At 38.3% G+C, this 24,984-nt stretch overlaps 2 protein-coding genes and 1 non-coding gene across 8 annotated transcripts in view; 2 read left to right on the plus strand and 1 right to left on the minus strand.

Moving 5' to 3' along the window:
- LOC128566920 (complement C5-like) overlaps window positions 1-4,345 on the plus strand; it is a 47,952-nt gene extending 43,607 nt beyond the window's left edge. Inside the window, exons 18-21 of one of the 3 annotated variants that reach the window (XM_053564042.1) lie at window positions 880-988; window positions 2,384-2,457; window positions 3,088-3,211; window positions 3,781-4,345. In XM_053564042.1, coding sequence (XP_053420017.1) covers window positions 880-988; window positions 2,384-2,457; window positions 3,088-3,173 — 269 coding nt within the window. In that variant the 3' untranslated portion in view covers window positions 3,174-3,211; window positions 3,781-4,345. Of the gene's footprint in view, window positions 1-879; window positions 989-2,383; window positions 2,458-3,087; window positions 3,213-3,780 lie in introns of those variants that run through there. The other 2 variants (XM_053564052.1, XM_053564049.1) reach the window with 2 other exon arrangements.
- A 9,474-nt stretch (window positions 4,346-13,819) lies between these two features.
- LOC128566934 (complement C5-like) overlaps window positions 13,820-24,984 on the plus strand; it is a 41,426-nt gene continuing 30,261 nt past the window's right edge. For all 4 annotated transcript variants that reach the window (XM_053564079.1, XM_053564070.1, XM_053564063.1 and 1 more), the window contains exons 1-3: window positions 13,820-13,924; window positions 18,188-18,380; window positions 20,691-20,853. In XM_053564079.1, the coding sequence (XP_053420054.1) occupies window positions 13,860-13,924; window positions 18,188-18,380; window positions 20,691-20,853 (421 nt within the window). In that variant the 5' untranslated portion in view covers window positions 13,820-13,859. The remainder of the gene's footprint in view (window positions 13,925-18,187; window positions 18,381-20,690; window positions 20,854-24,984) is intronic.
- On the minus strand, window positions 23,193-23,299 carry LOC128580041 (U6 spliceosomal RNA). Its single transcript, XR_008378402.1, has one exon. It is a non-coding gene; the product is annotated as a U6 spliceosomal RNA (small nuclear RNA).

Raw genomic sequence — 24,984 nt, forward strand, 5'->3', positions numbered from 1 at the left:
CCTCCCTATTTTCTAATATAAACACAACTATTGGCCAGGCGCAGTGGCTCATGCCTATATTCCTAGCACTCTGGGAAGCCCAGGTGGGTGGATTGCTTGAGCTCAGGAGTTTGAGACCAGCCTTAGCAAGAGTAAGACCCTGTATCTACTAAAAATAGAAAACTAGCTGGGCTTCATGGCTGGTACCTGTAGGCTAGGGAGGCTAAGGCAGGAGGATTGCTTGAGCCCAAGAGATTGAGGTGTTGTGAGCTGTGACACCATGGCACTCTACCAAGGGCAACACAGTGAGACTCTGAATTGGGGAAAAAACCAAAACCAAAACCAAAAAACTATTAAAATTATAGAAGTACAAATAATTTTATAAACTGATCAGTATCTTGTATAATCTCAGCAATATTAAACATTTAACAATTTAGGAAACAAGATATTTGCATGCTATTAGTGGGGAAATAATTCTAAGGTCTCTATAGTTCTATTTCATTTTATTTATTTATTTTTGAGACAGAATCTCAGTATGTCGCCCCTGGTAGAGTGCTGTGGTGTCCCAACTCATACCAACCTCAAATTGCTGGGCTCAACCGATTCTCTTGCCTCAACTGGGACTACAGGCACCCGCCACAATGCCTGGCTATTTTTTGTTGCACTTGTCATTGTTGGTTAGCTGGCCTGAGCCGGGTTTGAACCCGCCAACTTCAGTGTGTATGGCTGGCACCATAACCACTGTGCTATAGGCACCAAGCTTCTATAGTTCTATTTTAAAAGCATTAAACAAAATTTTTCATTATGTTTATTAAGTATTTCAGAAAATACTGAAATTATAGACTAATGGCAATATTTTAAAATTTAGCTATAAGAATTTATATCGTTTTTCCATAATAGCAGATGTTTCTCACCGGTATAAGAAGACCCTGTTACCAGTAAGTAAGCCAGAAATTCGAAGCTATTTTCCAGAAAGCTGGTTATGGGAAGTTCGTCATGTTCCCGAAAGGTATCATTCTTCTTTCATGTTTGAAAGAGATGTGAATAGTGCAAATTTTATGGCTAAAAGTCTGGGAACTACTCATTTCCCAGTAGCTTATTTAAGAGTTAAGATGATCCTACCACTTGCTCAAATTTTGTTTTGTTTTGCTTAGTCTTTTTTTTTTTTTTAATGCACTTTGCTCTGGTTATTTGCTCCAGGGCACTAGCTATTGGGGTTTCTGTTAAATCTCATTTCACTTCATTATGCATTTGCTGCACACAGCTATGTGCTATAAACCATATTAAGCAGCTTCTTTGATCCTAAAGTATCTGTGCTGTAAAACAAACATGGGGGGCGGCGCCTGTGGCTGAAAGGAGTAGGGTGCTGGCCCCATATGCCAGAGGTGGCAGGTTTAAACCCAGCCCCAGCCAAAAACTGCAAAAAACAAAATCAAAAACAAAAAAACAAACAAACATTGATATACAAGAAGATTTTTTTCTTGTTAAAGTTCCTTATTCAACACGGTTTTATGACATGCCTCCTCTGTACCAGACACTGAAAACAGAGATGAACAATGCTAAGTCCCCAAGCTTCCTTCTTCCTACATGTGCTCTAAGTGCGTTTCCTATGAGAAGTCAAGGAATGAGTCCACAGGCCTGCAGTCGTCCTCTTATGTCTCCTTGTCACTACCCTTGTTCCCTCTCATTCTTTCTCCACACTGTTGTGTGTCAAGATGTCATCCAACATTGCCCATTAGCTAGCACTTCGCTGGTAAAGCTTTCCCCCACTGTCTCCCATCCTAACAGTGACTGTATTAATTACCCCTCCCAATTAACCCTGCTGCAGGTATCACATAGTATTATAATGGCTCTTTCATACTCTTTGATTTTGCAATGTTTCAAAGGCATCCTTCTGAACTTGAATTCTCATCACACAGGTACAATGTTCAAAATCATGGAATATGTAGGAGAGTTACTGAATGTATTTTTCTTTTTTTTTTTTTTTTTTTTTTGTAGAGACAGAGTCTCACTGTACCGCCCTTGGTAGAGTGCCGTGGCGTCACACGGCTCACAGCAACCTCTAAGTCTTGGGCTTATGTGATTCTCTTGCCTCAGCTTCCCGAGCAGCTGGGACTACAGGCGCCCGCCACAATGCCCGGCTATTTTTTGGTTGCAGTTTGGCCGGGGCTGGGTTTGAACCCGCCACCCTCGGTATATGGGGCCGGCGCCCTACTCACTGAGCCACAGGCACCGCCCTGAATGTATTTTTCTTGATAAGATTTTATTTAAAACCTGATATAATTTTGTGTTGTGATTTTTTTTTCTTTCTTCTTAAGTAGTATGAAGCAAAATTTCTGTTAATGATTGCCTCTGTCAAGTTGGGTTTCCACTGTATTTTGAATGTCAACATTTTAACTTCCAGAAGCCAGCTGCAATTTATGCTACCTGATGTTCTAACTACCTGGGAAATACAAAGTGTTGGCATTTCAGATAAAGGCAAGTAGCTAGTCTGATATATATAGATAAGGAACAGTTTGTTCATTGTAATGTAGCCATGATTTTATTGACAATTGACCTAAGACTTTGATAGTAGCATATTTTATACTCTCAGTGGAATATAGGATAAAAAATATCTGTCTCTGAACATATTTTGTTGATTTAATATTTTTATAATCCAGCACTTTGACAGCAGTGATTTTAGGGCCCCAAGTTCCCAAAACCATCTTGATTTTCTGGAAACTTAAGGGGGGATGAAAACAGGATCTCTTGTTGAATTCTTTCCTGGATTATGTATAACAGTGAATATCAGAACAATTTGTAAATTATTTTTAGGAGCATTTATGTGATTTTTCACAATTCAGTATTTTCATCCATTAAATGTGTTCCTTAATAATTAATGACCTTCATGCTGGGTTGAAAAATGGGATTGGGATAAAAACCTAAATAAGTTTAGGACTACAAAACTAACAACAATAATGTGTGCAGAGGTTTTAAAAAAAAATACAATAAATTGAGAGAAGATAAAGTTCTCTGGTAACTCCCTTGCTTCATGGGAACAGAAGTGTTTCCTATTTGGAATGTTTTTAGATTTTGGAATATACCAGTGTCTGTTGTCACCTCTTATAGGTCTGTGTGTTGCTGATGTGCTGCAGTTGCAGGTATCTAAAGACCGCTTCCTGGGCATAAATGACAATGCCACAAGAGTTGATTAGAAGGGATGCTTTCTAACATCAAAAGTCCAGAGAAGTGTGTAAGTAGGTAAATGCATGCTATTAGAATGAATGGTTGAGAAATCTCATGATAAAGTCACTGCACACAATTTGCTTGTCTTTAATGCACAAAGCATCTAAGAGGAAGAGGGTTGGGTAAGAGTCTGGCAAGATGTGAAAGACTCTCTTTTGAATTCTATTTTATTTTATTTTTATTTTTTATTAAATCATGTAACACTGAATGACACTGAATGAAGGTTAGGTGAGAGTGAGGTCATATTTTAGAGGAATTACGGGAGATGAGACAAGTTTTCCCTAGGTAAATTCATAAAAACAGGGAGCAGGTTGGTGGTGTTAGGTGTTGGGGATAGGGGGTAATGGAGAGCAACTGCTATTGGGGCTCAGAAATTGGTACCTCAAATACGGGACTTCAACACGGGGAACTGAAGAAGTCTCAAGGGCTTTTGACCCTTTCTTCTTCTCTTCCTATCTATCTTCTGTCTCTCCCAAAGCACAGGATGAATCTGCCCAAAGTCTAGACCTGCTAAAGAAGAAAACAATTACCTCTGGTCCCTTCCCTGATTTTTCATTAACTGAATTCATATTACAGGAGGAAAAACTGGAGTCTATCGACACACCTGGACAGACTTTTGTCAAAACCATTATCTGCCTCTGCAGGTCCAACAGACTTTGTCCCAGGCCATTGTATGTTTTTCAAGCCCATTGAATTCCCCTACAAATAATTTACTACCCCCTCTAAAATCATCCACACTTCCCCATCTCCCTTTCTCCTAAGAAAGAGGATATGTAGCTATTTGTAGCCTATTGTAGGATGGAGTGTCCTTATGTGATTCTCTTCAGTGCACATAAATAAATTTGTATGTCTTTTATTCATCTGTCTTTTGTCAGTTGGTTTTTAGCGAACCTTCAGAGGGCACAGGGAAAGGTTAATAATACTGCTTAAGGGGACAAGAAGTGACTATTGAAGCAAAAAGAATGAAAAGCTACAAAATAATTTCCAAACACGGACATAGTCCCCTAATGTCATTGTCAATATATAAACTTCCTTTTCACTACAACTGAGGATCATTTTGTAATAGCAAGGTCTGCTTCATCAAACCTGACCTTGCACCTAGACCACTACCAACTGACCTCTGGTACTTTTCCTTCCATTTACTGTCTGCATGGTGGGGCCGGCTTATCCCTTGCCAACACTGATGGCCAGAGAAAGCATCTTTTGTCAGAAAGTTGACTTTTTATAAGATCAAGATCTTAAAAAAATTCTATATATTTCTTAATGAATTCTACATTTTATCTAAAGAGAATACTCAGTATTGCCCTCCTCAAATAAAACCATAATGGTTTTGCTAGTGTTCAACTTTATGTTTCTAAGCTTTTGATCCTCAGTATGCCTGAATTTCAAATGCAAAATAGGAAAATACTATGTCAGACACTGCTAACTAAACCAGCATTCCTTCTTTCTTTCCTTTTTATTATCAAAACCCGAGTTTTTGCTGGCCACATTGCCACCCTTGTACTTGGGTCCAGCTGAGTTCCGAGTCTCCCAAGGAAATGTGAAGTGCATGGGACTTCCAGGAAGGATAGACGTGACCCAATGGGGAGGTATCTCTTTTTTTCTCCCTTTTCATATCCCTTAACTCAGAAACAATGAAGAAAAAATGAAACCTAGGTGCTAGGATAGTGGAATAAAAAGGTAATATCCCTTCCTCTGATGATATGTTGATCTACTGTTCTAGACCTTGATTGCCCACCGCTAGATTTCTTTTACATGAGAGAGAAATAGATATTTATCTCATTTAAGCAACAGTTATTATGGTTGTCTATTATGTACCTATAAAGTGAAATCTAATTTTGATCAATATAAACTGATTTTTATGTCTCTATTTGTTCTAGCAATAAAACATGAGAGCAGGAGCTTATCGGCTACATTTGATTTGCTACTCTCAATCCCAGCTTCATTTGATCTTTCCAACTTTTACCTTGGTCGTGCTTTCTCCACCCACCTCCCTTAAATATTGTCTCGTATTCATTTTCTTTAACTACATAACCGATTTTTCAACCTATACTTGTAAAAAAATTTAGGCAATACTTCTATATGTAGAGTATATGTATTTTCTTTCCCATTAGGAAGCATTCCTGCTTCCCTGGATGGGAAGAATGCCAACCAATAGAAATCCAGGTCGCCAAAGAGCCAGCTTAGCCAAGGATCAACTGTTGAATGTCCACCTCATGACTACACCAAATGTACGAGCTGGCGTGTAGACCAGCTTTATCAACAGGCTTTTTGGCATCATTGATAGAAATGTTCTTATGTGATTTTTCAGTCAATACTAATTTAAATTTAACTCTATTTAAAATTGAATTTGATAGGCCGGGTGCGGTGGCTCACACCTGTAATCCTAGCATTCTGGGAGACAGAGGCAGGGGGATGCTTGAGCTCAGGAATTGGAGACCAGCCTGAGCAAGAGTGAGACCCCATCTCTATAGTCCCAGCTATTTGGGAGACTGAGGCAAGAAGATTGCTTGAAACCAGGAGTTTAAGGTTGCTGTGAGCTATAATGCTACAAGACTCTAACTAGGGCAACTAAGTCTCTGTCTCAAAAGAAAAAAGAACTGAAGGAGCTGGGATAGGTCAGCCTGTAATCACTTGAGGCTGGGAGTTTGACACCAGCCTGGGCAACATAGACCCTATCTCTACAAAATCTTTTTTTAAATTAAAAATAAGGGCTCAGTGGTCGTAGCACAATGGTTATGGCGCCAGCCATATACACTGAGGCTGGCGGGTTCGAACCTGGCCCAGGCCAGCTAAACAACAATGACACCTGCAGCAAAAAATAGCCAGGCATTGTGGCGGACACCTGTAATCCCAGCTACTTGGGAGACTGAGGCAGGAGAATTGCCTAATTAAGCCCAAGAGTTTGAGGTTGCTGTGAATTGTGACTCCACGTCACTTTAGCAAGGTCAACATAGTGAGACTCTATCTCAACAAAAAAATTAATAAATAGAAAAGAAATTAAATTAAAAATAAGAGCCATAAGGAAGTATGACAGCTATGTCTCAATATATAAAGCATAAGAAGACAGCAGTTATAAATAAGAACCAAGGACAAATTCTGTTGTTGAAAACTGTAATAACTGAAATGAAAAAATCAGTAGGGGCACTCAACAGCAGAAGCAGGCAGAAGAAAGAATCAACAAACCTGAAGGTAAGTCAATTGAGAGTATCCAGTCTGAAGACCAGAAAGAAAAAAGAATTAAGAAAAATGAGGGCGGCGCCTGTGGCTCAAGGAGTAGGGCGCCGGTCCCATATGCCGGAGGTGGTGGGTTCAAACCTAGCCCCGGCCAAAATAAAAAAAAAAAAAAAATTTAAAAAAAAAAAAAAAAAAAAAAGAAAAATGAGCAGAGCCTCCCTACACCATCTGGCACACCATCAAACATAGCAATAGACACATAAAGGGAGACGTCTGGTTCACCAACTAGCACACCAACGCCTGCACAAAGAAGGAGAGGAGAGGGAGAAAAGGGCAGAAAAAAATTTTAGGTCATAATGGTCAAAACTTTCAAATGTGATGAAAAACATTAAGCTACATATATAAAAAAAAAACAAAACCTGAAGGAACTCCAAGCACAATAAACACAAAGAGAGTCACACCTAAGTACCTCAAAGCCAAAGAGAGAATCTTGAAACTAGCATGAGAGAACACTACATCATGGTACGAGGGATCATCAGTTAAAGTAACATCTGATTTCTCACCAGCAACCCTGGAGGCCACAAAGTAGTAGGATGATATATTCAAAGTACTGAAAGAAAAAGACTATCAACCAAATATTCTACATAATACCATCACTGTGGTGATAAGGATTCAATGTATACATTTGGAGGGGATGCAGCCATCCAGACCAACCATCACAGATCCCAAGGGCAGCAGTTCAGTTACCTGTTCCTGTCTCTTCAAAATCCCTCATCTTGACATTCTTTGATCACTTTGCCAATGCCTTGCCCTATGTTACTAGGGGCATCTCTGATGATATGTTAAGAGATTATCTTTGGAGTCAGATATGAATTTGCTCCTGACTTAGCTAGTCCAGAGGTGGCTGCATGGGCACACAGACTGCGCAGTTGCCCAAGACTTCACACCCAGAAGAAGCACATCACACTTGGCTTGAAGCTCTGTTGTGGCTGTCTTGAAGTTATTAGTAGTTTTATCTTTCACTTAGTAGTAGTTTTATAAGTGAAGTAAGTTTTATAAGTGAAGTAGTTTTATAAGTTTTATCAGTAAGCAAAGATTAAGAATGTTGGTAGAACATACACACATGAACATTGTTTTCATCATTCTAGGAAGAATAGAATGTACATGCATGTGGAGCTATGAAATACAAATTGTGTCCTTTTGACAATTCCACACATAACTCTTCTTACAGAGTAGAATCTCCATACTTAACCACCTCTCTACAACAACCACCTCCTTAAGTTAACCAAATTTTCACAGACTGAACATGCACCACATGTACGTATGAGTACAGGGGACCTAGTTCCTTAGGTGACCACTTCTGTATGTTGAGAAGTTTGTCACAGTCCCTTGGGGGTCAACTTACAAAGGTTCTACTATATTTGTATTTTAAACCGGCCTAGCACAAAATCAAGATAAATGGTAACATTTATACCAATAATTTGAAAATTTAATTTTCTTTTATTGACAAAGATATTAAATAGCTAATAAAACACCACAACAAGTTGTGGAAAGACTATGGAAGAAAAGGAAAGGCTTTATATTTTAACACATTAACAGCACTTTTTTCCCCATTGTTTTTGAACAAGGGATTCCACATTTTCTTCTTTAATTAGACCCCTCGATGTATATAAGTGCTCAGTATTACTTCTTTCTATGCAATTCCAGGCTTTTTAAAAAACAAACAAACAAACCCTTCCTGATCATGAGATTCTTTTGTTTATAAAATGGGCATAATGCCAAACAATGCCAACCAACAAGTGGCTTATACTACTGGGCAATTATTTTGTTAATTTAATGTTCTCTCTCTGGCATTAATGGAGATACACAGAAAGCATTCAGTTGGCAGGGGAGGGGAAATAGATTAAATGTTTGAGAGGGCTGACAGTTATTTTGGAAGAATAAAACATACATTGAAAGGTTTGTGATGTCTGACTCTAAGAAGAAAACAACGTTGTGTCTTCATTTAAAAAATGTTTCAGGCAGAAAGAACTAGAAAGGCAAGAGAGAGAAGATGCTAGAAAGAGCAGTCCTAAGAACTCCATACATGTTTATATGATTTTCAGTGCTACAGTACTCACCCTGCAGCATTCCTGTGAAGAAGCAGAAACAGGCATCGTTATCTTCAGAAAGTGAAGTAGCTAGTTCTCAGAGGAGATGTAAGATGGAAAGCCAGAGTCTACCTCAGGAAGGTGTCCCCCAGGCACTGGCTATATCATCACAAATTATTCCAGTGTTGGGGGAGACGCTATTAAGCTACTTTGAGCACTTTCAAAGTAGGCTCTTGAAGCTACAGTTCTTTAATAACTTAAAGTACACTCGCAAATTAAACTGTTGACCAAGAAGCAAGTGTGCATTAGTGGCATGAGTGAATTTCATGAAAGCTATACTTTGAGAAACACAACTGTTCTAGTGTAACGTTAACTTCTGCTATGTAAAAAATTTCCCCCAAACTTAGTGGCTTAAGATAACAATAAACATGAATTACCTGCATGGTTCCCGTGGATAGGAATTCAGGAACAGCTTAGCTGGGTAATTTTGGGTTTTCTCAGGAGGTTGCAGTCAAGACGTTAGCTGGGCTACAGCCAGCCAGAGGCACAACTGGGCCTGGAGGATTCACTTCACACAGCTATTTCCATGCATTAGAAGTAGATGAAGGAACTCACGTTGAGCAACAAGATTGTCTGAAATGACATTGGTCAGTGGAACCAAAGAGAGGATAAATGATCTGAACTTGTTTCATTAGAAGTCTAGGGTAGGGTATAGACAGAACAGTTCAAGTGAAGTTACAAAACTGTGAGAGATAAAGGGAGGGGGGCACCTTCTCCTTTTACTTTGTTCCCTTTTGGTTTCCCAGAAGATAATAAGCTAAATTGCATCCCATCATTAACCCTTGATTTTCAATTTTGGCCTCTTTGCTACTCCCTAGGCTGAATGCCCTCCTTTTCTGTCATTGATTAAGACCTGAGGTGGCCTTTTGGGACATACTGTTGCAGCCCTGTCTTCTGATGACTTTCAGGAAGAGTTTCAGTAACAGCTTTCATCTTTATCTTTCCTCAGTTACCGTTTGAGATTTACATATGAATTTATCCACAGTGGATTTGAACTGCAGTGTTGCCTTAGACCGTGGTTTTCCCAGTGGTTCTATGGCTGTTCTCATATCTGACCTTATCAGCTTGTCTCCCCAGTCTGTCACCTGGCTGGTTGTCACTTAGCCAGTCTTGTTCCAGCACCTAGTGAAGAAGGGAGAACCAGACATAAGTGAGAGTATTCTTAACTTATGTCACCTTTATCCCCACCTCATACATTTGAACCTTTTCCTAGAATGCACAATAATATGTAGGTAAGACATTGGTGCTTTAAGTTGGTGGTTTTTCAACCATATGTCCAGGGAGCCCAGGATTCCCCTGAAGCTGTTATGGGGAGAGCTAAGGACCACCGACTCAAATTAGAATTTCAATACCCGGGGCTGTCTCAGCAAAGTCTAAAGCAGACTAAGTGAGAGAGCATGGAGGGGTCTGAAGTTGGGGTTTTTCTAGTCTGATAGTTGGCAACCAGCCAAAATGGTGGGCTGAAAGTTAGCAATTAGAAGCAAAAAGAAAGTTGGCAAAAGAAGCAAAAAGCAAGCATGGGGTTACGATGACCCCTTTTACAGAAGCAAACCTTGCAATTTAGCAGTTTAGCCAATAGTAACATAAAGGGCAGTTAGATAACAATAAAGTAACATAATGCAGATCTAGCAACTAATGGAAAAATAAAACAATTTGTCACAGCACTTAGCTCATTAACTCTCATGATGACAGTTCTTGGCCCATCCGTTCTTATCTTGTCCTGTTCCGGCCCGTTCTGGACCTATTTAAGAGTAATGGTACTTGGTATTATTTCATTTACCACTTTTTCCCCGTCCTCCTACCTGGGGGTTTGGGGTGGTGGGGTGGTGTGAGGCCATTGTGAGGCTGCCTGCATCCATCTTATGGGAGTGATGAGGCAGCTGGCACCCAAGAGGCTGCTGGCACCCATCTCAGAGCCTCCTCAAGGGCCACCTGGGGGTACACCTAGGAGAGAATGGTCAGAGAAACATAATTTCCACATAAGTATACAATTTGTACTCTCAATATTTCCATTACCCTGTTGTTATGGAGAAGCACTAAATAGACTCTGAGTATGCTGCCCTACAGGCCAGTAGCTGTAATCCTTATGGTACCCATATTTCTGAACAGACACCAAATTGAGGATATAAGTAGGTATTAAATAGTATTTGGCTGACAGTTTCTGCCTTCTCTATCAAACCCCAGTCCTGATTCCTCCCAGACAGATCTGATCACAAAACTTGTGTTTGGAAATCTGTTTATCTGGAGACATTTTCGCAGCCATAATTTTCCTCCTTTCCTATTCTGGTTTCCCGTTACAGATACCTACACGCGTGTACATATGCTTTTTTCTTATTACAGCCAATATCAAAAGTGGCAACATGACACCCATGACTGCTGAAGATATGACCCTGCCATTAATGTTGAATTTTGAGGCAACTCATGTTGCACAGAGGTGACTGTGCCCTGTCAGCTATGGGAGCAGTCTCCTGACAGTACCAAAGGTGCGGTTACCAAAGCTTCCAATACCTTCACAATCCACATCCTGGAGAGTTACTGAAGTAACTCTTTCTGAGTCTCTTTTGGCCCTTTATTTCAGCCCTTCCTCAAAGGATTAAAGCATGAGACGATGGGCTTGCACCAAATAGCAGTTAGAGGGACAGATGTTCTATTTTACTCAGAATCACACACCTGCCTCACACCACCCTACTGCTCTTGAACAAAACTTACATGATCCTCATGCCTCAGTTTAGAATAATTTAATTCTGAGGAGACACTTCTGTTTCTCCAGACTTGGAACAGGTACGTGGAAATCACACAGGGGTAGTTATGGGCGACACCACCCGTTGTATTCTAGCCAACCAGCAGGCACCTGAAGTTAGCAAATCAGTGGGGCTGAATTTCTGAAAATGATTAACAAACAAAATATTACTGATTTGTTTATTCTCTAAATTAACCACCCATTAATATGCCTCCTTACAAGTTGTCTGGTTTCCAAAATCATACAAAATTCATTATCATAGACAAAAAAGAGGTCTGAAGTTTGCATCAATAGAAAATGATTGGTGTCTAGATATATTTTACTAAATAAGTGTGAAATAATTAAAGAATACTTATTTGAAAGAGACAAAATTATTTCCCTGCTAGCACACATTAGTGTCATGCTGACTTCAGGGAATAATCACAAGAATTTCAGCTACTTGGCTGGGGTGAGAATAGGAACACTGTGGTTTGAGAAACAAGCAAGGCCCAGATTAAGAGAGGATTTGTGAACTAGATTAAGTCACTTGGACTCCACCTCGAGGGAATAATCAGAGTAGCAGGAAGGTCAGGTAGCCACCAAACTTTCTGCCAGATCTGAGATTCTGCTTTTTGAGAAATGCAGAATTTTACAAAAACTAAGGACTTTCCAAAAGTCACATTTTAAAATGTAAAGAAAAATTCATCTTGAGCCATGTTTAGAAGGCAGATAAGGAGTTCTAAACACATTTGAGAATCTACAAATTGTTGAACTGCAGTTGTGTTGAGAACCTTTGAAAGCTATCATTTCTTAAACTTTTTCTACCAGAAAAAAAGGCCAATGGTTTGCAAGTATTAGTTATCAGTATTTAGTCTATAGTACAAGCAAACGAATTTCATTGCACTAAAAATACAAATATTACCTAGGTTGATTTGAATGTTCTTGCTCTCTCTTTGTGTTTCCCAAAAATGATGGCAAAAGGACTTTGTTTGTTTTAACCTGACCCATCTTTCGCAACCTAGCTTAATCATTTATTTTGTAGATTTCTTTTTTACATAAATGAACTAGATGGTCAGATGATAGTGGCAAATTTTCTCCTTTCAAAAACATATGCAAGAGATGCCTTTAGTGAAGTTTGTATATCAATTTTTCTCTTTTTTTTTTTTTTTGGTAGAGACAGATTCTCTCCCTTTATCGCCCTCGGGAGAGTGTTGTGGCCTCACACAGCTCACAGCAACCTCCAGCTCCTGGGCTTAAGCGATTCTCTTGCCTCAGCCTCCCGAGTAGCTGGGACCACAGGCGCTCGCCACAACGCCCGGCTATGTATATCAATTTCTATGTATATCTTCTTCCTTCGTGAATTAAGTATCAAAATGTTGGTGAATCGAATTAATGAATAAGAAGTAAATAATAAACCAAAAATAAATATATTGGTTTGTTATTTATTAATTCAAAGTAAGGAATGCCATTAGAACCATAAATATCTGATTTATAGAAATATGTTTAGAGATATATTTTTATTACTTTATTTATTTATTTTGAGACAGAGTCTCACTTTGTAGCCCTTGGTAGAGTGCTACGGCGTCATAGCTCACAGCAACCTCAAACTTTTGGGCTTAAGTGATCCGCCTGCCTCAGCCTTCACAGTAAGTGGGACTACAAGTGCCCACCACAACACATGGCTATTTTTTGAGACAAGGTCTCGCTCTTGCTCAGCTTTGTCTCGAACCCATGAGCTCAGGGCAATCCACCCGCCTCAGCCTCCCAGAGTGCTAGGATTACAGGTGAGAGCCACCATGCCCAGCTCTGTTTTATCACCTGAAATTACTGTATATATTATACACTAAGGTAGAAATGAAGACATCCATTCCCTACTAAATACTAAAGTATTTCATTAGTTACTTAGAGAATGATGCCAGCAAGCTCAGCATGGCATTTTCTTTCCCAGTCATAGTTATTCCCCCACCTAATTATTCAACTTCTCCTTTAGTCTGGGACAAACCATTCCTTGGACTCCCTTTGCAGATGTAGGTTATCCTTAGACCATGTACAGCACCGAGGACACTACTGCTCAGGTCTTCTCTTAAAAAGACCATCTTGTGAGCCCTGTCTAAACCAGACCCATTCTAAAATCATCTCAGTTTGAAACTGAATCCAGCTGGGTCTCCGTCTAATATCAGAGTGGACCTACCACGGGTAAATTCACAGATGCTACCACGGGTATATTCACAGATGCTACCACAGGTATATTCACCGATGGTACCACATCACAGCAAATGCCTTAGCCAACAGAGGAAAGGTCAAAGGCAATGAAACTACTGGCTTCTGGCTTTGAGCTATTCCTTATAGTGCCAATCCACCATTTGAGAGTCCCTTTATTTGTATTAATAAAAATAAATGCCCTGGGTGTAAATTTCTATAAAATACCCCCTATCTTTATTCCTGAGTATAAAAGGGTGTTTTAGTTCCAATTTTAGTTTCCCTACTTGGAGCTTTCTCTTTCTGATGTTAATAATTAACTGGATTATCCAAATTCTTCAAGCTCAGTTTATTTAAAGGGAGAATAACTTCACAAAGGCTATATCCATGGTTTACTGTTACCTCCAGCCATGGGCCTTTTGGGAATATTTTGTTTTTTAATCTTCCTCTGGAAAAGTTGGGGCCAGGAACAAACGTAAGTAAAACAAGCCACCTTTTGTTTTTCAATGAGTGAAAAGTTTATTTAACAGTTTGTTAACTTGAAAGTAACTTTCTGCTTCTGAGAACACCAAGTGAATAGTCTCATTTCTGAATAAGAAAGTTATGAAAGCATTATTTGGCTAACAATATGACAGCTTTTCTGTGATTGTTATTTATAGAGAATTACATAAAGGATTATTCAAATTCCTCTTCCAAACGAGTACAAAATAAACTTAATATAACAAACTTTCTTGGCATTTTTTAGTTATTTTTATTTAGTGATTACTTTTCTATGTGTTTTCCATAGACTCAACACTATTAAGCCAGGAATACTTGGGGGTCAAAAGTAACATTGTGATTTCAAAATCTATTGTAATGAATTGTACATTTATGAGCCAATTCTTCCCAGTTTTTAGTGGGTTTTTTGTTTGCTTATTTGTTTTGGGAAAGGGTCTTGCTCTGTCATCCAGGCTGGAGTGTAGTAGTGTGATCCTAGCTCTTGGCAGCCTTGAACCTGGGCTCAAGCAATCCTTTTGCTTCAGTCTTCTGCATAGCTGGGTCAGTGGATGTGTACCACCATGCCCAGCTATTTTTCTCTTTCAGAGACAGGGTCTTGCTATGTTGCCCAGCCTGGTTCCAAACTCTTAGCCTCAAGCAATCCTCTGGCCTCAGCCTCCCAAATTGCTAGGATTATAAACACAAGCTATTGCACCTAGCCATAGTTTTCAGTATTATTATTGAAATATTATGCATTTTAAACCAGGTCTTAAAAATAGTGATCTTATATCTAGAAATGATATTATAGTACTTGAAAGTCATCAGAGATTATCTCACCAAACCGACTCAATTTATATTGAAGGGTATATCCAGATAGGAGAAATGATTAGCCAAAATTTGTACTGCTAGAGAGGGGCAGAAGCAGAACTTTTATTAAGGCCTCCTGTTTATCACATCTAAAATGCTTCTCATTTTGTTGGGAACACATACGTATAAATATAGTAAATATAAATGTATACTTAGGATGACAGTAATTCTTATCACTCTCCTGTCTCTAATCTGAGATTTTATCACATGGCCAGAATCACTTCTTTATCTTAGGTAGTTTTCATTTATTCCTTTTGGAAAATAGACAGCTAAAGCTCAGAGAGATAGAGACTAAGTGACTTCTAATTATTGGAGAACTAGGGCTAGAACCTGGGTTCTTTGATTCTTATCCAGAATTTTTCTGATGCTGCACTAACTCTTAATAAAAAAAAATTATCTCCTCACTTTGTCTGAAAAAGTGAGTGTATCATTTACAAAAATGGTGATCAATCACCTTCATTAATTAGTCAGTTAACTCAACAAATATTTATTGAGCACCTACCATGTGATAGGCACTGAAATATGGCAAATGGCAAGAGGCAATTCCTAGAGTTTGCATTCTAGCGGGAGAAGCAAATAGTGAATGAATGGGCCAATGAAAGAATGAATAAGTAAGGCCACATAGTTAACAATATCAAGGAAAAAAACTAAAGGAGAGTAAGAAAATAAGGACATGTTAGGAAACTATTTAAAAATGTGGGCAGGGAAGGTTCTCTGAAGAAGTGACACTCAAACAGAGCTTAAAGTAAATGAGGAAGCAAACCATGCAAATATCTGGGGAAAGAGCATTCCTGTAAGGCCAGGGTTCTTTATGAGGCCAACCCTCTGCAGCCATTGAAAGAAAAATATGAAAAGTGGAAATTTTTTATATGGATAGATCATGCTAATGATAAATCAAAAAGGACCAAAATCTGTATGAAAGGGGTTCCAGAGTTATCCCTTATGGGCTTTTGAACACTAAATATTTGATATTTGACCGCTACCACCACATACATAATTCAAAATTAAAACAACACTAAACTGGAAAACATCAACCATTTATGAATACTGGAATTAAAATAGCTTTTTATCCCTATATTTTTCTAATTACAAAACTCTTGATAAGTTTTGAACAGCAGTTGAAAGTGTCAATTCTGGAAATAAGTTCAATTAGGAAATGAACCCAATTTCCTAATTAGGAAATTGGGTTCATTTCCTAATTCTATTCACTTAAGAGTTGTGTGACCTTGGGCAAGTTAACTAGCAGTGTCTTCACCTTAAAATGGAAGTAATAATAACCTTCCTCACAGAGTGGCTGTAGCAACACAATGAATTTACATACATAAAGTGTTTAGAATGGGTCCTAGCACATGGTAAGATTTCAGTAAATGTCTCTTATTACCATCAAAGCTGAACTTCTCTCATTTTCTGCTGTCCTCTGCTAAGCATGTGGGGAAGGAGAATTCAGATATGGTTGGCAATCTGTAAATTCTTTCCCCTTTTTTACAAGTTGCTTATAAATGGATCCAAATTAGTTGTCATGTAGGAGAACTGCCAGATGTTTTAAGAGATTTAATTGCTGCCAAATTAATTTCATTGTTACTAAAAACTTGTTGCTTTTTTGAAAGACTTTAAAAATGTTGTAATGTTGGCAGGAGCCTGCAATAATTCCACCACTTGGGGTGCTTGTTGGAGAACACTTGGATTAGTCAATCACTACGCCCTTTTCGGTTGAAACACATTTTTTCCCATACAATAGCATACGGAGCTCTCACTATTCAAATTATATATTTTTGTGATATATAATTAACAATCTAGTTCATATTTGTAAGTTTTTATTTAATAAAACAATGAATACTCGGGAGTCTGAGGCAAGAGAATCACCTAAGCTGGAGGTTGCTGTGAGCTGTGATGCCACACCACTCTACTGAGGATGACAAAGTGAGGCTCAGTCTCTAAAAAAAAAGAAAAGAGAAAACAATGACAATCACATTATATTTGAAAATTTGTATTCTAAAAGCATGTGTAGATTCACTTCTAGCCCATAAAAATTAAAAAATGAGAAAACAATCTATGGTTGTGAATAACACTTATAACTTTGACCTCGATTGTACACATAACAACCGAGAGAGAGACCTGACTATGCCTTTTTTTTAATTAAATTATAGCTGTGTACATTAATGCGATCATAATGTACCATGATCGGTACAATGTACCATGGGGCACCAAACACTGGTTTGACGATGAAGTCCTTCCCTAAGTCAAATTAACCTCTTCTTGTTTGTAAAGCAGAAATAATAACAGTACCTATGCCATTGGCTTATTTTAAAAATTAAGAAGAGTTATCTGTAAAGTGCTAACATCCTCTGCTGATATGGTAACTACTCAATCGCTATGACTGTTAGATGATGATGATGATGATTTGATCTTCAAGGACTTCCATCACTACCTGCATTTCCAAACGTATTTCCCCAGCTCACTTGTTTTTCTTTCTTTAGCCACTTAATATCACAATATCTCTAAGATCACTTCCTTTTAACTAATTTAATGAAATTACTGATTCTTAACATTTATTGCGTTCTAAGCTTGCTAAGCACTTTTATATACATCTTCTTTTCTTTGTTTATTTTTCTCGAGACAGAGTCTCACTCTGTCACCCAGGCTAGAATGTAGTGGCACCATCATAGCTCAGGGCAGCCTCAAACTCCTTGGCTCAAGCAATCCTCCCTTCTCATCCTCCCAAGTAGCCAGGACTACAGGCATGTGCCTCCATATCTGGCTATTATTTCTTTCTTTCTTTCTCTCTTCTTTTTTTTTTTTTTTTTTTTTGTAGAGATGGGGTCTTGCTTTTCCTCAGGGTAGTCTCGAATTCCTGGCCTCGTGCAATTCTTCCACGTCAGCCTCCCGAAGTGTTAGAATTACAGGCATGAGCCACCCCGCCTGGCCAATATATATATTCTTATTTAATCCTTACCACAGAAGAAAATGATGTTTTCACAAGTAAGCTATTTTAGTCTCAGGGAGTGTTAAGAACTTTACCACAGTCGCTCAGCCAGCAGATGGCAGACTTGGAATTCAATCACTGGTGCCTATGTTGTTTCACTGACCAAAAAATATTGATCCCACTTGCATGTTCTGGTCAACATCATTAAAAGTCTTCCTTGGCTGCAATATCTGAGGGAAGGTGCTCTTATTAGCTTTTTAAAATGTAAACTAAACCTCCAGGTCTATTTCTCAGGTCTTAATCCCAAACTATTTCTTCTTGGAAATTATGTTGAAATTATCATAGATCACAAATAAATTTTGATTCGATAATAACATTTTTAAGCTCAGTAAATATAGAGAAAGAATCAGAAGAATAAGAAAATGTGCCACATAAACATACTGAACATTCTCTTTTCCTTGCTTTCAACAGATATGTCATTTCAGCACCAAAAATATTCCGTGTTGGAGCATCTGAAAACATTGTAATTCAGGTTTATGGATACACAGAAGCATTCGATGCAACCATCTCCATTAAAAGTTATCCTGATAAAAAATTTACTTACTCTTCAGGCTATGTTAGTTTATCCTCAGAAAATAAATTCCAAAATTCTGCAATCTTAACAGTATGTATTTATCCTTCATTTTTTATGAAGGGGTTTTTTATCAAATATTCTCAATAAAACATATACAAATTTTGAATACTGATAACATAGAGATTTGATTATTTATACCACTCAACCACTGTGTGATTATTAAATGATGTCAGTTTCAAACACTAACATGGGTGAAACAAAAGATTCTAAACAGAAGAGTTGTTTAGAATGTAATGGAATATGTCTACTTTTTGAGCAATGCATATAAAATTTCACATTCTTGTCGGAAAATAAAATTGTACTAATGTGAAAAATATTTGGGAAAGAATTGAATGTGGTTGATGTAGAAATTATCATCAAGAAGTAGAGAAATTAAATATGCATGCTGGTCTGTAGTGCGTTGCACACAAAAAAACCCATAGATACTATTGAACATTTGTTTAAACTCCAAAATTCAGCAATTATAGCTTCCAAAACTAATAAAATGATTGATTACTAAAGTGAATAGTTGTCATTGACAACCAATAGTTAATAGAACAACCTTTGTGAAATAACTTTTTCTTCTATTAAAATGTTGTACAGATTGGTTAGACACATGCTCGCAACCCATTTCTTTCTTTCTTTTTTTTTCTCAGTTTTTTGCCAGGGCTGGGGTTGAACCCACCACCTCTGGCATATGGGGCCGGCACCCTACTCCTTTGAGCCACAGGCGCCACCCTTTTTTTTTTTGAAACAGTCTCACTGTGTCACCCTCAGTAGAGTGCCATGGCATTACAGGTCACAGCAACCTCAAACTCTTGGGCTTAAGCTTTTCTCTTGCCTCAGCCTCCCTTGGGCTTAAGTTATTCTCTTGCCTCAGGACTGCAAGTGCCTGCCACAATGCCCAGCTATTTTTTTGTTGCAGTTGTCATTGTTGTTTAGCTGACCTGGGCCAGGTTTGAACCCGCCAGCCTGGGTGTATATGGCCAGTGCCCTACCCACTGAGCTATGGGCGCTGCCCAACTCGTTTCTTTTTACAAATTTTGATACTTAATAAAGAACCAAAGGTCAAAGAATATCAGACTTAAAAAGGGCCCTGTGGTTCATTTAGACCTGTGTTTCTCTATGGTGAATTTTTACAAAGAAAGTAAAAATTGAAATTTCATAAAGAGTTTAAAATTAGAATTATACTCATCTCATACTGTTCTGAATTTATTTTATAATTTGTTGTGATTTATTAATTATATAAAAGTCGTAAGTCTAAGAAGATTATGCCTATTTTTAAGTTTGTACATACTGAAGTAACATTGTAATAAAAATGATTTTAGTTAAAAACTTAAGGCTGGGCAGTACCTGTGGCTCAAAGGGGTAGGGCGCCAGCCCCATATGCCGGAGGTGGCGGGTTCAAACCCAGCCCCGGCCAAAAACTGCAAAAAAAAAAAAAAGTTAATGCTGAGAGTCCTCTACATTGTTTATCCTTTAAAAAGGGTTATGTGTATTACTCATGTTTGGGAAATATTGATCCAAATAAGTTCTAATCAAACATAAGAATTCTATCAGTAATGTCCTTGATAGTAAATGCTTTTATCTCTTAACAAATACTTCCCCTTATTAGGTTTATTAAGAATTAAAAGTCATTTCCCAAAGTGTTTTATTTTAAATGCTGTGCAAATTTAGTACACACACAAATTGGAAAGTATGCATCTCAACACATGGCAGCCAAAGTATAGGGTGTAATATAAAGTGTGCAGAACATCAATCAGGATGTTATACAAGGGGGATGGGGAGAGTGGGTAATCCAGCAAGCTGATTAAGGGAATGCTTCCTAAAAGCTTCTGTAGTAGTAGTTTTACAAAATGTATATACAATTTAGGAGGTATGGAACCAAAAGACTTTCAATTATTAACACCTAACTTCTTTATGATATTAGATGCTGAAGGACTTTGCAAATTTATTTACTCTTCTGGCTTCTATACCACTTTTTTCTTTCTTTTTCTTTTTCGAGACAGAGTTTCACTATGTCACTCTTGGTGAGTGACACAGCGTCACAGCTCACAGCAACCTCAAACTCTTGGGCTTAAGTGATTCTCTTGCCTCAGCCTCCCAAGCAGGTGGGACTACAGGTACCTGCCACAAAGCCTGGCTATTTTTTGTTGCAGTTGACACTGTTGTTTAGCTAGCCCAGGCCAGGTTCGAACCCCCCAGCCTTGGTGTATATGGTTGGTTCCATAACCACTGTGCTACGGGTACTGAGCCTCACTTTTTAAATAATTAGATACATATACTCAGTGTTTGTTCTAATGGGATTACAGTTGTATTTAGAAATTCAACATGTTTTATGACCAACATCTTCTTTTACAGATACAACCGAAACACTTAACTACAGGACAAAACCCAGTTTCATATGTGTATTTGGATGTTGTATCGAAACATTTTTCAAAATCAAAAAAAATGCCAATAACCTATGACAATGGATTTCTCTTCGTTCATACAGACAAACCTGTTTACACTCCACATCAGTCAGGTAGAGTATACAAGATGTTTCTTTTCCTGGGGAGCAGTGATTAACACTGTATTATAGCACTTTTTAATGCCTGAAATTGAGTGGAGACAGCTTTCTAACGTGTTCAAAAGAGTTTCAATTCCCAATGCCTTTTATACTTTCAAATAGCATATTAACTATGAATTTATAGAGAAAGTGCTAAAGAAATTGAAAAATCTGTAATTATATTCTCTATTTCTTTTACTTTCAAGTAAGAAAATCTTTTTAAAATTTATAAAATGTTGCATTAGATCATATGTATTAAGCAAATAGAAGAATTAATTTTGGCCATGGGAAAAATTTATTATTGAGCCATGTTCATGAAAATTCCATTGACTCTGAAACTAATCCCCAAATTCAGAAAACAAATCTACCCCAAGAGGATCAGATGTTTTAGCAGAGAATAAACTAGATCACAGAAATATATGGATATTAATTCTCAAAGGGCATTTACCTAAGAGAGTTTCTGTTAGAAGATTGTTTCCTGGTTCTTCTCTTAGAGGGGAAAAGGGCGAAATAGCCAGTCAAAACCTGGTGATGAAGCAATCACTGGATTTATTACCAATAAACCAAAAGTAAAACACCTGAAGCATGAATGCTTTCCAATATATTCAGATGTTTGCAAAGCCTTGAATTCCCCCATTTCTCCCTCTGGCCATCATTGACCTTTGAGTATATCAGAGATAGAATAGGGCAGATGTTATACATGTGGAGGAGAGGCTCTAGATATTTGTTAATGATATCATTGGGGTGAGACAGAGAGAGGAACTTTCTTTGCTGAAAAAAAGCCAGCTTTATTGAAAACTTTGTACACAGTGGATACTTGTTAAATGATGGTTGATGATGATGATAGTAGCGAGGTCACACACCATGACCCCCACCCCTCCCTCCATCTCTCTCTCTGCTCCCCCATTCCCCCACCCCTCACCATGTATTAGGTCAGCAATTGCCCTCAGATCAGAATTGAGTACTTTGGATTCTTGCTTCTCCATTCTTGTGATGCTTTACTAAGAATGTGTTCCACTTCCATCCACATCAATGCAAAAGATGTAAAATCTCCATCTTTTTAATGGCTGAATAGTATTCCATGGAATACATATACCACAGCTTGTTAATCCATTCCTGGATTGGTGGGCACTTAGGTTGTTTCCACATTTTGGCAATTGTAAATTGAGCTGCAATAAACAGTCTAGTGCAAATGTCCTTATGATAAAATGATCTTTTTTCTTCTGGGTAGATGCCCAGTAATGGGATTGCAGGATCAAATGGGAGGTCTTGTTTGACTTCTTTGAGGATTCTCCATACTCCCAAAAAGGTTGTATTAGTTTGCAGTCCCACTAGCAGTGTAAAAGTGTTCCCTTCTCTCCACATCCACGCCAGCATCTGAAGCTTTGAGATTTTGTGATGTGGGCCATTCTCACTGGGGTTAGGTGATATCTCAGGGTGGTTTTGATTTGCATTTCTCTGATAATTAGGAACAATGGGCATTTTTTCGTATGTTTGTTAGCCATTCATCTGTCTTCTTTAGAGAAGGTTCTATTCATCTCTTTTGCCCATTGATATTAGGGATTGTTGGCTTTTTTTATGTTGATTAACTTGCATTCTCTACAGATCTTAGTTATCAAGCTTTTATCTGATTCATAGTATGCAAGTATCTTTTCCCATTCTGATGGTTGTCCGTTTGCTTTTGTTGTTGTCTCTTTGTTGTACAGAAGCTATTCAATTTAATTAAATCCATTTGTTTATTTTTGTTGTTGCAATTGCCACTGAATTCTTCCTCATAAAGTCTTTCCCCAGTCTAATAACTTCAAGTATTTTCCCCACACTTTCTTTGGGGTATTGTTTCATGCCTTAGACTTAGATCTTTTATCTCTCTTGAATCAATTTTAGTGAGTGGAGAAAGGTGTGAGTCCAGTTTCAGTCTTTTACATGTGGTTGTCCGGGTCTCCCAGCTCCATCTCTTGAATAGGGATTCTTTTCCCCAGTGTATGTCCTTGTTTGATGTATCAAAGATTAGGTGGCTGCAAGATGTTTGTTTCATTTCATGGTTTTCTGTTCAGTCCCAGATGTCTGTTTCTCTATTTTTTGTGCCAATGCCATGCCATTTTGATCACTATGGCCTGTAGTACAGCCTAAAGTCTGGTAGGCTGAGGCCCCTGACTTTGTTTTTATGACTAAGAATTGCCTTGGCTATATGGAGTTTTTACTGGTTCCATACAAAATTAAGAATTATTTTTTTCAAATCTTGAAAGTATGATGTTGGTATTTTAATGGGGATTGCATTGATCTGTAGATTGTTTGGGAAGTATAGACATTTTAACAAAAATATGGAACACTTCACGAATTTGCATGTAATTCTTGAGCAGGGACCATGCTTATCTTCTCTGTATCATTCCAAGTTTAGAATATGTGCTGCTAAAGCAAGTACAGGGTCATCAGTCTTTGTCCAAGAAGTAACTTAACACCCAGAGCCTGGGACCTTTCTTAATTATCAAGGCTGTCCTTTAGAACTGTCTCATTTATTATTTCTCTATCAGGACTTTACCATAAAATATGGCATCCTTATCTATTCTAATCATAGAGGAAGCAAGAGAAATTTCCTCTAAATATTGGTCCATTCATGAGTGATAGTGAAGTAAAGTGATTAAAATCAGACTCTGGAGCCAGATTGTCTCGGTTCAAATCTCCACTCAGGCTGTTATGAGCTATGTGACCCTGCATGGGTTACTCAGCCTCTCAGACCCCCACTTTCCTCATCTGTAGAATGGAGGCAATAACACATAGTACAACTTACCTCGTAGAGTTGTGAGCATTAAGTGAATTCATAGGTGTAAAGCACTTCAAATAGTGCCAAGCACAAAGTAAGCACTGGGAAAGTGTTTTCCATTATTATCTAACCTATAAAATAGCAAAAAGCCTTATTTACAAAAAAAGGAAAAGAATTACCTGAAAGTAACTTTTTAAAAAATTAAATCTTGCTATAATGTCCTGGGTGACACCTAAGATCCTTGGTGTACTTTTAGTATAAGCATCTTTAGGATAAAGGATTAAATCACAAGGGCTTTATAAGACCAAAGATTTTAGAATTTTGGGCAAAATCCTTCAATTCCATACAGTCTGTATCTTTCCTTCTTCCTCAGCTTCCTCACCTACCGTGGTCCCCTCATCTGTGGACACAGCCAAACTGACCGGTTCTCAGTGACTTTTTCACATCATTTCTTTATCAAGGCCTGTGGAACAGGCTGTTGTCTCTGCCTGGTACATTCTTGCCCCTCCTTTGCCCTGATTTCTACTCCACCCTTACATGTGATCACTGGCCCCTTCTAAAGGGCAGCCTCCCTGACCTTCCTGACCACATCAAATCTGCCTCTGCTCCACTCTCGGAAAGCTGGGTAGGTGTCATCTGTAGTGCTTCACAGCCCTGGAATTTATACAGAATGGTGGTTTGCCTCCCCCCTCACTCTCTTAGATGTCCATGTCTGATTTGTTTCACTACTCATCTCAGTGTCTAACATAGTGCCTGGCACATAAAAGGCATTCAAACGTTTCTTTAAATGAATAAGCTCATATCTTTGAAATGAAAAAATTATATTGATCTTGCCTCCAATATACTCTTGGTGGGAAAACAAGATTAATTTTCTAAACTAAAAGCAAAAGGGCTAAAAACTAGAAGAATTGTAGCTATAGAAATAGTAACAATAAAATGAAAGCAATAAAAATTTATTGATTGCAATTATGTTCCTGGCTATGCAACAGGTTCACCTTCTTTAGTTCTCACAACACTGTGAGTGGATACCAGTGTTCCTGGTTTATGAGTAAGCTCATTAAGGATTAGAGGGATTAAGTATCCTACTCAGGGTCACAGGTCACACTAGAATGTGGCAGAGGCAGAAATGAGGCTGGAGCTTTTAACTCCAGAGCCTGTGCTCTTCAGTTTTTTGATATACTGCCTCATCCAACTTCCCAGTGATGCTCAGACATGGAGCAGGTGTGTCCATGAGGCAGTTGTAAAGGGAAGCTGAGGGCCACTGTGGGGGTCTTACTGAGCATATTGGTTTTACCTTGTGGTTATAGTAAAACAAGTGTTAGTGTGTCTGCTTATGTAGAACTTTG

Source organism: Nycticebus coucang, chromosome 2 (genome assembly GCF_027406575.1).
Source record: "Nycticebus coucang isolate mNycCou1 chromosome 2, mNycCou1.pri, whole genome shotgun sequence".
NCBI classification, from domain to species: Eukaryota; Metazoa; Chordata; class Mammalia; order Primates; family Lorisidae; genus Nycticebus; species Nycticebus coucang.